This window comes from Microcebus murinus, chromosome 14, assembly GCF_040939455.1.
Source record: "Microcebus murinus isolate Inina chromosome 14, M.murinus_Inina_mat1.0, whole genome shotgun sequence".
NCBI lineage: Eukaryota > Metazoa > Chordata > Mammalia > Primates > Cheirogaleidae > Microcebus > Microcebus murinus.
The window spans coordinates 14,880,905-14,895,043 of NC_134117.1; the positions used below are offsets into that span (position 1 = coordinate 14,880,905).

At 38.4% G+C, this 14,139-nt stretch overlaps 1 protein-coding gene across 3 annotated transcripts in view; it reads right to left on the bottom strand.

Moving 5' to 3' along the window:
* Window positions 1-7,290: 7,290 nt before the first annotated feature.
* The window catches only part of TDRD1 (tudor domain containing 1), a 45,601-nt gene continuing 38,752 nt past the window's right edge, over window positions 7,291-14,139 (bottom strand). For all 3 annotated transcript variants that reach the window (XM_012772458.3, XM_076009772.1, XM_076009773.1), the window contains 6 exons: window positions 13,819-13,938; window positions 12,484-12,600; window positions 10,194-10,361; window positions 9,134-9,361; window positions 8,459-8,505; window positions 7,291-8,377 (listed from right to left, as the gene is read on the bottom strand). In XM_012772458.3, the coding sequence (XP_012627912.1) occupies window positions 8,285-8,377; window positions 8,459-8,505; window positions 9,134-9,361; window positions 10,194-10,361; window positions 12,484-12,600; window positions 13,819-13,938 (773 nt within the window). In that variant the 3' untranslated portion in view covers window positions 7,291-8,284. The remainder of the gene's footprint in view (window positions 8,378-8,458; window positions 8,506-9,133; window positions 9,362-10,193; window positions 10,362-12,483; window positions 12,601-13,818; window positions 13,939-14,139) is intronic.

Genomic DNA, 14,139 nt, shown 5'->3' on the forward strand with positions numbered 1-14,139 from the left:
TGTCCTATTATTGCAGTTGAGTGTTAAGTGGACCTTTTGGCTATCATCCTCTCAAGTTGTGGGCGCCTGATATTTTAAAACGAACGCGGTACAGAACAATGCCTGGCACGATGCTTTGTACATAGTAAGCTCTCAATCAACGTTATGATTGCATAATTTATAATTTTTATACTTCATCCAGAAAGTGTCCTTGCATGTGTGCTCACTGTAAAAAAAAAAAAAAAAATTCCAGTAAGCAAATTGATAAACCACTCATTTTCCACCACCCCGAGATAATTACTGTTAACATTATGGTGTATATTCTTCCAGTGTCATTCTACCTATATAAAAATTTACATTATTTTAGTTCATTACATACAAGCTGTACATTAAAGATTTTCCACTTCCCATTTTGAACATCCTTCTGTCTTGAGAAACTACATAATGTTTTAATGTACTTAGCTGCTATTCTTGAACACTAAACTTTCAATTTTAATAATACAATTAGATATCTGTGCTTTTGCCCAATTACTTCTGTGGATTAAATTGCAAGAAAGATTTCTGGGATACTGTGAATATACAGTTTTAAGACTTTTGATGCTTATTATCAAATTGACCTCCCGAAGGTTGACCTGTTTCCTTTTTTCCACGTTCCACCCCCATTAAATCTTGTAAATGTCAATCTGATAGGCAAACAACAATTTTGTTTTTACACACCTTTCCTTTTTAAAAATTCAAAAACGCATCAGTCTGTAGCTCTCATGTGGCTTCCAATCCTCCCGGCACTGTCAGCTCCCAGTGAAAGTGGCCAGTGGTAACTCTAACACTGAGTTTGCAAACCTCAGCGAAGAGGAGAGGGGAAAAAATAACTCATTTTTCACGCAGTTCATTTCTCCCAAAAACATTGACTGAGCACACACAAATAAAAATAAGGCCACACCAGAACAGCACAGGTAATGTACCAGCATATTATCCCCGCAGGGGAACTTACCTCGAGGCCTAAATGCTAGGAGAGGGATGGTCTCTGCCTGTAGATCAGCATTGTCCCGGGAAAATGTAATGCAAGACACATGTGTAATTTTGAATGTTCTAGTAGCTACATTTAAAAAGTGAAGAGAGGCCCAGGTGTGCTGGTAAATGTTGAACAACTCCAGGTGAGGCGGCTCACACCTGTAATTCTAGCACCTTGAGAGGATGAGGTGGGAAGATCACTTGAGGATCTTTTACTTTGTACAAACTAGATTTCAATAACATCAATATTAACCTAAAGATCCAAAGCATCTCAACATGTAATCAATATGAAATATTTTATATTAAGCTTTCAAAATCCTGTTGTATTTTACCCTTACAGCACACTTCAATTTGCACTAGTCCCATTCCAAATACTAAATAGCCACATGCAGTGGACAGGTCCAAGGTCCTAGGTAAAAGTAGAAATTCCACCTTCAAGAACCTTCTTCCGGGCCGGGCGCTGTGGCTCACGCCTGTAATCCTAGCTCTTGGGAGGCCGAGGCGGGCGGATTGCTCAAGGTCAGGAGTTCAAAACCAGCCTGAGCAAGAGCGAGACCCCGTCTCTACTATAAATAGAAAGAAATTAATTGGCCAACTGATATATATATAAAAAAATTAGCCGGGCATGCTGGCGCATGCCTGTAGTCCCAGCTACTCGGGAGGCTGAGGCAGGAGGATCGCTTGAGCCCAGGAGTTTGAGGTTGCTGTGAGCTAGGCTGACGCCACGGCACTCACTCTAGCCTGGACAACAAAGTGAGACTCTGTCTCAAAAAAAAAAAAAAAAAAAAAAAAAAGAACCTTCTTCCCCCAACCCTTGATGCTGATTGTTAAACTTTTTTTAAAGAGGCAGTCGGGGGAGGGGCGGTCTCACTATATTGCCCAGGCTGGTCTCAAACTCCTGGCCTCAAGCGCTCCTCCCACCTCATCTTCCCAGTGTTAGGATCACAGGTGTGAGCCACCCCACCTGGTGGTTAGTCAACATTTACCAGCACACCTTTGCCTAATTAGGTTTACCTTGGAGAAGCCAAATTTCAATCCTGGATGTTCCTGACTACTCTGACATCTTTAATTGGATATATTTCCCATTTTTATTGCATGACTAAGAAGTAAAGAACTGAAAGTATAAATACTGGAGGAGACACCAGTTGCTTCAAACTTCAAACAGACTGATGTATAGTCAGACGCCTAGCAGGTGCTACCACCTGGGGTGCACGTAGGAAGGGAGGCAGACAGTGGCCCAGGCTCTGAAAAATGGTGAGTGGCTGACTCTCAGGGTGGAAATTGGGCAGCTACTTTTGTCATCTATGATCTTTCCTTTGTGAAGATTTAGAGGAATTAAAAAAATAAATTATGGAGGCCCATCATCCCAAATGTCTTTGTGAGCTCCTTGCTTCCCAGGACTTTGGCTTATATTCACCTTTGCAGTGCTGATGCCTGGTTAATTGTACAGCATAAGTGCCCTTTTAAAATGTGAATTCACGAGTCACCTGTGTGGTGTGTCTCACGTTGCAAACACACAAGGCACAGAGACAACTTTGAATTCCATGCAGAGATAAATGGAGACTTCAGCACTCCCCGACATACACCACCTGGAGGCACCCAGTGTAGTGAAATTCCCATGGCTTTGGAGGTGAAGAGGTCTGGGGTTCTCCAGCCAGTTTTCCCACCTGTTGGTTTTGTGACACATAAAGATGCTTAACTTTTGACTGCTCAGTTTCCTGACCTACAAAGGGTGATGGGTGCACAGATCCTAACCCTACAGAATGCCCACTCTAATTCTTTGAACCAGTTCTCCAAATGATGCAAATGAGGACAGCAAGGTAAAGAACACAAGAAAGGGAGGATGCCTAACAAAGCTGCAAAAGTTGCGTATTTCCCAGAATTCAGAGCAGCCACTAAAGGAAGCCCTCTTATCAAGGAATCAAAGAACAGGAAACAATGCCTATTAGATAGCAAAGAAACCATCCCAGAAAGGGCCTGTGATGTGCTCCACGTAGCAAATTAAGCCATAGCAAGAACTGTGGAGCTAAGAATGAGAAAGAACAAGGGTGGGGGTAGACAGAGAACACAAGACACAAGGAGCTGAAATACTGCCATCTTTTCAAAACTAAAGCCCCTTGGATTTACAACCAATTGTTCTAAGGGTGAAAGCATACATCCCAACTCCTTAAGACTGAGAACTATGCACAAAGTTATACTGCATTTACTTTTGGAGAATGTGATGTTTTCTGGCTGAATCAAGTAAACATGGGCAAAGGCAAAGGCCTAGGTCCAACCAGCATTTAAAACTAAGTGCACTACATTAAACTGTCAATACTTCTGTGTCCTTCCCTCTCCTTTCCAAATTGTATCATGAATTTTGTGTTTAGTTTTCATATACACATGTATGCCTTAAGTATTCATTGACTACATTTTGAAAAGCACCTGGGTGCACCTTAGAGGAGGCAGAGTATACTTCCCTGCCTTACAATAAGCACAAGAGGCCATCTCATTTCCCGGAAGGCACACATCACAGGAGGCAAGTAACCCAGCATCAAAAAATTATCACCACAAGGTATTAATAATGGCATCACCTCCGAGTCTCAAGTAGGAAGGCAAGCACAGGAAAATGGCTGAGGCTGGGCAGCTAAGACCTTAAACAAAACCAGTCTTGGGAAGTTACCTGAAGCTACAGCCTACCCTACAGCCGAGATGCAAGAACTTCCCTAGGGAAGTTAAGACCTGCAATGCTTAGATCAAAGGCGATAAGAGAATGTTAACAGTGTTCCCTGGGAGCCTTCTGCTGCTGTCATCCTGTGCACGTGGGCAGTAACCTTTCTGCTAGCCTGACTGTAATTCCAGCAAGCAAAACCATCCTACCACTCTGAACTGCATGTTTAGAACCACAGGCTGCCCTCCAATGACAGACAAAAACCACCCCTGAGAATCTTCCTTGTGTGTGCAGGAAAAACGGTTTGGGCCTAAATCTGGCTACAGAACCACCTACCCTGGTGGGTAGCCCAGGTGCCTTTTTTGGCTAAGCCAAGACCTAGGCAGTTATTGGTGAGGAGCCCACCAGTAACAAAGGTTTACACTTTTGGCTGGCCGTCTCCTGGGAGTGGGCCTCACGATGAACTGGGTGCAGTGCTGGAATTCGGCAGCTTAGGGTCCTGCTGGTAAGGAAGGATCCTCAAGTGTGGGATTCTGGAGTATTTATTGTACGAGAGCTCAATTTCAGAATACTAACCACCCTCGTTCACAACTTTTGGGACTTTTACATTTTTAGCTGCTGTAGCAAAGAAAATTCTAGCAAAACAAAAGGCATACCAAATACACCTTTCCCCCCCATCGACACCAGGGGAGTTCACTGCTGAATCTGCATGACAGAAATCCCTGGCGAACTGGGTATGATTTCTCTCAATATTTACAAGGCCTCTCTGCCTAGGAATAAACTTGTGGATATATGAACTCAGCTCTACTGTACTTATTATCTGGGACCAAACTAGGTATTCTGGGGGGCTCTGAAGATTCATCAGCTGGTGTGACAGGGCCACACTAGCCCTACTAACTGAACAATAAATCCTGCACCTGCCACCACATCAGACACAAAGCTGGCGCACAAGTATTCACTGAAAAAAAAAATGCAGCTGACATGTTAATTAAAATAGGAAACTTCTTAAATCTACTCAGAAATAAGACCTGATGGTCTATAGTATGTCAAATCCAGGAGACATTTAACCCATTGCGAACAAGGCAAACAGCTGAATCACCATGTAATATTAAATTCCACCATGTAATATTGAAAGTTTCTACTTAAATTTCTAGTGCCATGTGATAAATGTTGAAATTTGAAGACATACTTTGTTTTTTAATGTGCCTTGATTTGCTTTCCTAATTTTCCTTAATAAAAAGGGCAGTATTGTGATTCCATAGTCTTCATCTGCACTTCCACACTGCGGTTGGGATGGGGTAGACGGTAGGAACACAGTAAGCATCTAGTGCTCCCGGTATGTACAGCAAAAGGAAATTGGCAAAATGCCATCAATAAGCACACAAAGGGAGGCTGGTTGAGAAGCAAAAAGATTTTATTGGGCAAAAGCAGCATAAACTTTTATCTAATAGAAGCACATCCATGTTTGAACAACTTCTTACATATGGATAAATTCCATTTAATCTAACAGATTAGCCGACACACGTTACCCGAAGAAACAAAATGAAAAAGTCTGAAGTATCTGTTTCAAGTTGGTGACAAAGTCTTCAGTTGTCAGAGTCTAATACTTAAATCATGGAAAACTTCCCACAGAAAAACTGTGAAGCTGCCAGGAAAGTCAGCTGACCCATAATTCCACACATGTGAGTTTAGGAGAATTAAAGATTCCTTTATGTGCTTCAAGAAAAATATATATTCTAACTGAGTTTTCTTTTTAACTTAAATTGATAAATATTTTGTGCTTCACAAAACAGTCAATTCTACCTACAATAAAAATCTAACTGGCTATCGAGTTGAAAGGGTATGGACGGCAGAAGCAGAGAGAGAATTCCTTCCCCAGTTGGAGTGGTCCAGAGCTCAAGGACAGACACTGTGTCCAAAGGCAAAAGAAAAGTGATCCAATTAAGGAGGGAGAGAAAGAAGCTGATGACCTCAGAGTGCAAAGGAAAAGAACAGATAACAAAGGAGCAAGAAACCAAAGAACGTTCATTTTGTGGAGGTGGCTGATGACAACAGGGAATGCAGGGAATATTTTATTAAGGATTTCAAAGGTCTAGAAAATGATAAAACTCATCTACCCGCCAACTAGATGTATCCAGTATTAACATGGAACCATATTTTCTTTGGTACCTTTAAGGTAATGAAAAGTTATATATGCAGTAGAAATCCCCTGTATTCATTCCCAGTATTCCCATAAATTTGGGATGAATCTTTTAGGCAATATATACTTGGTGAGAGGAATTTGGGGAGCAGGGAAATAAAACCTACCAATCTAATAGAGGAATGGAAGGCAGGCAAAAACGGAGGCATAAAAGCTCATTAAAGAAAAAGCAAAGAAAAGATTCCCATAACAACACAAGATGCTGTGCTTCCTCTACTAAGTCTAGCCTTTGCTGTTTCCTTTCCCCTAGGGGTTTATCTCCAAAAGAGACTGTTTCTGAAAGAGAAAAATCAACTATCATTATGTCTTATATAAAAACTCAATCACTGTGGTTCTTAATTTCTATTTTAAGTGCAAGCAAACCAAGTATTCACTTTTAATTGAAAATACACATTAAGTCCGTTAAAAAAATTAACCACCATAACAGTGCTATATGTTAAGTATAGCAGTTTATATTCCCCTTTGCAAATATACAGCTGTAGGCATGCTCCTTCAAATATTAAAAATAGTGGACATTAACTTGTCTGTTGAAGAATCACTTTGGAGCAATAGATTACACAGGGTTTTATATTCTCCTAACATTCCCACTTTAGCAATTTTACATTAACAAATTTCTCCAAAGATGCTGAAATATATTTTAAACACATTTTCTCTATCTTTAGGAAAACTTTAAAGGAGTAAATATTCAGTTGTATTTTCATCACAATGAAGAAAGTATGCTTAAGCAACCATGTACTTTAAGTTTCTTTCGAATAAAATAACCCCCTAGTTTCATGCCCTAAAAGACTGATCTAAACTAAAGAGATATGGTAGCATAGCATACGGGCAGCAGCAAAGAACAGTAAAGAGAACTTAGCTTTAAATTGTAAAGACCTAGTTTCCAGTCTGTGTGTGTGATTTGGGGCAGTCATGTAAATAATATCTCTGAGCCTCAACCTTCTCATCTGTAAAATGGGCTCTACGTCCTTTTCAAAGGTATTGTGAAGACTAATTATGTGCCTAGATGTAAAAGTGCTTTGTAAATAAGGCACTACCCAAATATAAGGTATTATACTGTATTCAAATATAGACAACATCTATTTATTCCCACAGTAGAGGGAAAAGCCAGTTCAACTATTATGCTTTTAATCAAATTTTTTAAAGCTACTAAGCCCTATTTTTAATCTACCTAGAAACAATAGTAAATAAAAGTTTCATCTTAAGTTGTATGTATATCTACCCTTAATACCCTTATGAAAAAAGCTATTAATTACACAGATAAAAAGCACATACAAGTTAACCAACTTAGTTAAAAATATGTTGACTTGGTGCTATGACTAAATTCCAGAAGTCCGCATCATTGTATATTCCTTAATCTATAAAATTAAAATCACCATTAAAGATTTTAAATTCAAGCACACAAAGCAGTCAGTATCTAAGACAATGTATTAGAAAGGACTGAAAATTGTAATTGAAACTGTAAAGCAGCATTTATTAAAAACTCAAAATTTGTAAATGAAATAATCATAAGAATCAACACTGTTGATCTTGCATTAATGACATTTAGCTTAGAACTCAGCTGTACTTTCTTAAAAACAAAGAAGAAACAGTACATTATCACATAGAAAATATGTTTTAACACAGTTGTTTCCTACTTGAGAATTATTATGCTCATAAAAGATTCACAAAGAGCAATATGGCCTCTTGGGTTATTTCCAAACAGTCTAATATAAACTGCACCTTCGTTAACAAAAGCATACATATTAAGTAAACCAAAGTTCCTCTGCTTTTGGCCAGAATTGATATCAACTCAAAGTGGTAAGGACAACTTCATTCTGATCACAAGTTCTAACTGGCTATTGATCATAAAGGAATTTCTGGGAGCCATCTCAGGACAAAGGATCCCAGACAGTAAAAAAAGTGAGTGAGACCTAATGGTTTAAAACTCACCAATATGTTCTTTCAACAGTAGAAACACCACAGCCAAAAGGGGGAGTACATTTTGTTTTGAAATGAAATATACTGTCATCAGTGCAGCCCACTTCCATTCTTGGTCCCTTAGATACTCCTCATAAAAAGTGCTAAACATGTTTATAGCAGTGTGCACAATGAGAGCTGAGTTAATTTCAAATCTAGACTAAGAATTTAAGGCTAAGCTTTACCTCACAACAATTTTTACAAGTCCCTCCACGTATCAATAACATGAGCATTCTCAAAATCAAACAATAAGGAAAGGTTGATGCAACTAGAACACCCCTGGGCTCAGTTCCATTAGCAGTGTTCAAAGAAAAACGATCAGATCAAACCTAGGAAGACAGCAAAAACATTTGCAACCAAACCTGAGATTATTAGATCACAAAATAAAGTACAGCCTTACAAGGGGTTTCACTCCATTAGATCTATCCTGACAATACAACTGGAGACATCCTATTGGTGACAACAGAAGTGGCAAAAACAAACTTATCTTAACTTTTTAACAGTTTTTTCATTTCAATAAATTTATTTTGATTTGTTGGGTTGTTTAAGAGGAAGAGAAGAATCTGTTCATGTTTTTCAACCTATAGGTGAAAAAGAAAAAGCATAATTTAACTTCTGCAAGTGCTAAGTGTATAATTTCACTCAGAGGAAATTTTACCTACTTGTTTCTGTAACTCTGTGCAGCAGCAATTCATCCTACATGTCTTTTCTAGAAGCAAATACAAAAGAATCATTAGATAACATACAACATAAATAATAAGAAAAACTTGGAGTCTGAACATGTAACAGATCTGCCCCTTGCGCATTGGCTCCAACTGTAAAGAACTGGATCAACCCATTTGAGTCCTGACTATCTACTACTGTGACCTTGATTTAGCCAAGTTAACACCCACATCACCGAGGTTTAGGTCCTTTGTGTTTATCGTATGTGGACTCTGTTTTCTTTGATTGAGGGCAGGCCTATCAAACACACATCTTATGAAATACCAGGGAGATCCAACCTCAGAAGTATGAGTTGTTCTCATTTTGATTAGGATCAAAAGCAAACTGAGGAAGTAAGGCACGTGCAGAATGCCTGACATTTCCAAAGCTCTCCGCATCAACTCTCACAACGATGGTGCACAGCCTGATCTAAGGAAGACCTGGACGTGGAGGACCGCCACCACCAAGGTGGCTCCTCTGCAGCAGCAACGGGAATCACAGTCTTGCCACTGGATTTGGAGGAGGAGGAAGAGAAGCATGGCCACAGAGAGTGAGGAAAGGTCAAGTCAACTAAACTGATTATCTCTGTTATTCATTATACTTTACATTCGTTATTAATTACACTTTAAAGATACCTTTATTTAAAGCACTTTGCTTCGTTGATGTGATGTTTTTTGCCAGACCAGACGCCACCAGCTTATCAGCTACACTGACAGTACCATTCTCAGAACATTTCTCAACCGACACCGTATGGACATTCTTAGTAACTTCTTTCACAGAAAGCATTACATTCTGATTCAACATGAAATTTTTTAATAGTACTATTATTAATTGAGAGGAGCTTCCATTCAATTCCATTAGTCCTGGGGAAAAAATGGAATATTGTAGACTTCAAGTCCCTTTAAAAATGATAACATTTAGATAAATTATCTAAGCATAATAAGCAAAGGCTTCCTGATTTTAGGTTAATTTAGGTTAAGTTTTGATGTACTACTGCTGTTGCATTAAAAAAAAAAGTACTCAATAAATATTTTTTGGTCACCTATAAGGCACCAATCACTAATCTCAGTCTGGGGGACACAAAACAGAAATAGTGTCTGCCTCACATATTCCAATTCCAATGGAAGAAGCAAACAATAATAAAGATAATTCTCCAACTCTGAGTCAAAACCAAAGCAGACTATGAGGCAATCAGTATGGTATTACCTGCTAAGGCTTCTGCTTAAAGAAATCAGGAATAACAATTAAAAACTACTCTAGGTATTTTAATTCACTTTATTTATACTCCAACTGAAGAGTTAAATATATGCAGATTTAGTATGCATACTAAAGTTTAGCCAAGAGTGGTGTCACTTGAATGCCTTTAGTCCCTAAAGAGAGGTGTGACAAAGCAGAAAGACCCCAGATGAGAGGGCAGATGACCTGGTCCATATGCTGGCCCTGCCACTACTAGGCTGTGCAGCTAGGGAACCTGGCCACTCTGAAACTGATCTGTAAAACAAAGGTAGACTAACAGAATATAGTTTTTGTGAGAATTAAATAAAGAATATGAAATTTCTTTGAAAACTCTGCTTGGTATTTAAAATTCTGTGCAGTTACCTGAAATGTCCATTTGATTCAGACTTAGAGCTATGAAGCATAAAGGTAAACAAATTCCCACAGACACCCAAATTGGAAAGTAACTTAATTGTCTACCTTCTAGTGAACATTTAATAACTTGGAACGGAAGCTCCAGGTGGCTGGAAGTAATTGGCTGCACTCTGGAAAGAGGCAAGGTTTCAATGTTTCCATAGTCTGCATAAAGCACTTTAACATCAGTGTCTGATGTTTCCAGAACAATTGCACGATACCAGAAATCATCACCTGAAAATATAATGAAATCTCAGGTAAGCAGTTACAGTCAATGACCCCTCTCCTACTTTAAGATGGTTATTCATGGTTACATTTATATCACTTAAAAATTCATGCCAAGATTTCTGGTTAGAGTCCAGATTAAATACAAGCAATCACCTCTATTCCTTCCAATTCTTACTAAAAAGATAGCAACAGGATTTCTTTTCAAAAAGGCAGAAAACCACAAGGATAGAGAACAAGAGGGAAGATAATACAACACTGGAAGCTAGAAAGCAGATGTATGAATGAAAACGATTTCAGAGCCATTTTGGTGGTGCAATCAAGGCGTGCAGTGGAGAAGCCAAGGAGCATCTTGCTTGCCTCCCAATGCCCAAGCCCCAAGGCACAGTGATTGGTGCTACTCGTCCAAAAGGAGGAGTACAGACGGAGCTCATGAATTTCTAAAGGACTCACCTACTAAAGCACAATGGAAGAAAACCACCATACGAATTCATATCATAAATTTCAAAACATGAGATTGAAGAAAAAACTAAAAATTCCACAAAGGAAAAAATATGTACAAAATTGGGAGAATCAGAATGACATCTATCTTTTGACCAGAAACACCAACAGCTAAAACACAATAAAAGCAATGCCTTCAAAATGTTAAGGGGAAGATGATTTTCAATGTAGAAGTCTATATCCAGGCAAGCTATCAATTAACTATTAGGATAGAATGAATACTTTTCAAACATGGGAGATAAGAGAATTTATCTTACATGTAACTTTCCTGAGTTTCTGGATGATGTGATCCACCCAGTACTGGAGTAAATTACAAGGGAAGTCAGTGGTCCAATAAACAAGGTGAGACAAAGGAGGGAGAAATCCAGCTAACAAGGTGGGGTGGAAAAGAAATCCAGAAAACTGGCAGCACTGAAACAATCCTTAGCATGATGGTGAAGGAAAAACACCCAGATGACAGCTCAGGTCTGGAGGACAAGCAGTGTGCATAGGAGGTTGGAAGTCTGAATAAAGATGTCTCTAATATAATAAAAGTTGATAAAGTACACAGAAGTGTTCTTTGAGGGAATTTAGACTAATGCAGTGAAGATAATTAATGAAAGTATAAAGAACACTAACGATAAAATTGGCAAAAGAGAAATGTAATCATAGTACACTACATGGCTCAGCTGTGAATAATGTTTATGCAGTCCTAATAAATACAGAATAATTACCTAACCAAAAATTATGACTTATTTCTATTGGGAAGAAAAGCATAGTTATAGTTGTTATACAAAAAAACAAAACTAGGGCATGACATCAGCAAGATGGTAGAACAGGAGGTCCCCAGCTTGCATCTTCCCGGCAGAAATAATTTGGTAGCCATTCACAGGCAAAAGTCCCTTTGTGGGAGCTTTGGGATCCAGGTAGGTTTCCAAACCCTAGACGAGCCCAAGATTAAGGAGGGCTGCTTTGAGAAGGTAGTTCCAAGATCCAGTGGCAGACTCTCAGACCTCAGTCCCTGCCTGGAAGCAGCCCTGTCCCACTGTGAACTCATCTCCAGTCCTGCTGGGCCACCATCCATCCATCTGCCTGGGGACTGGCAGGAGCCATGCCCATCCATCCCCCCAGTAATAGGCCTCCCAACTGTGGCCCCTAAAGCAGCTGTGTGACCTGGCTCCAGCTCCACTTTACCTCGATCCTGGAGGCAAAACAGAATATTCACTACATGTGCTGTTGGCAAAGGAAACTTATTAACATGAAATACTAAGCAGGAGAATGGCTATAGTATACCGTAATCAATGAGCCAAGTCTGAGGCATTTCATTCTTTTTAGTACATTCATATATAGAGCTCTATAAATTATTTGTAATCCCTCTTTTCATAATGTTACTGATCCATTATAATAGAGTATGGTTTTCTTGAGCTGGTTTTCTGTAAGTACTAACAGATTTGTATAACTCTACCTACAGCCTTGCCTAAAAATGATCTATCCAGGCTAGAAAAACTGAATCAATTAAATTCATAACTTTGTATTTAATGTTTCTATCTAATCAAATGAAGTATGCGTCTAAAATAAAATCCATACAATCTCACGTAAAAGAAAACAGACTAAATATTTTCCCTTCATACTTTACTTAAAAGAACCTTACTTGTGTATTTGGCACAGCATGCATCTCCAATTCTCGGTCTATAGGATGGTTGACTTTTCTGAGCATTACAATATTCTAATAATTCGGCTGTCAATATGCACAGTTTCTCTTGATTTTCTAAAATATATAAAAGCAATATTTTATAAAGAAAATTTCCACTGCTACTACTAACAGTATACAAAAGGTGGCCAAGTCTAAATCAAAACCCTTGTGTATTAAAATATACATTATATTAAAAAAAATACCCACTATTGGTTGCCTTTTACTGAAGGGATACAGTCGATACTGGGAGAGGGCATGAAGGAAGCCTCCAGTGGGCTAATTTCTTGATCAGGGTGATTTTTGCTCTTTTGAGATGGGGATATTCCTCTGTTGCCTGGGCTGGAGTGCAGTGGCACAATCACTGTTTACTGCAGCCTCAAAATCCTGGGCACAAGTGATCCTCCTGCCTTAGCCTCCTGAATAGCTGGGACCACAGGCATGTGCCACCACACCTGCCTGAGAGTCTTTATACTAATATGTTCATGTCAAATTTATTAAGCTGTATTTTATAAGTGTTTGGTGCATTTTTCAGTAAGTATGTTATACTTATTATGAAATTATCTTCAAGAGTACTTCCAATTCATCACAACATAAATTGTCAGCAAATAACCCTACTCCTCTGCTTTTCACTATGAAGATTTTTTATAATACTGGAGATAAATTTAAGAGCAGTTATTGGTATTATCACAATTCTAAGCTTGACAGTTTGAAACAAAGGTTCATTTTTTCATCCTTAAAGTACCTGCAAATAATTTTGAATAGACACCACCCAACTTGCATTAACTCACCTTTGGATACTACAGGGATAAACTCATATACATCTAAAAGATTTTTTAATTGTAAACTTCCAAGAAACAAAAACAAAAAAATTAAAAATCAATATGCTACTTTTCTCAATGATTAGTTTCAGTGTGAAACATTTCTAAGATGTAGTAAAACTATGATTATGGACTGACTACAAAGTCTTTCAATGTATCTGAAACAGTAAATATAATTCAATACAGATACTGTGTTTTTAAACAAGAAATTATAGTTAAGGACACTGTTATAAAAGGGGGCAGATTATCAAGGCCAGGCTACTAAGTAGGTACTGACTGCAGGGTGTTCTTCATGTACCACCATTTGTGTTTTTATAACTGAACTTTCCCTTAAGTATTATGATCAATTCTGCCTTAAAACCGTGAGTGAAATAAAATCACCTTTTTCCCCTCACTAAAGAGTTGAAGATAAACACTTTTATTATATAGTTTAAAAGAGTAGCTAACATAAATATGTCAAATTTTGGTTTCTTACCTGGCAACTCATTTGGTAGAGCATAAAACAAGTTTGGGCTTATGATTTCTAGTATGTTTGCTTGTACAGTTTTATTAACTGGCAATTCTATCGTCTTCCATTGCTCAGCTGAAGGGATGGCTGAAAACATACAAAACACAGGTCTCGAATGGAATAGACAGAATTTACTCTTCTTTTCCAAGAGTGTATTTAATCAGTTTGTTCATCCACTGCTGATTAACATTTCCAGATTCCTAAAATGAAAATCTGTATTTTCACAGATCTATTCAATTTGAGGGATTTTATGGTCATTGAAAAAAATCTTCAGTCTATAATGAGATT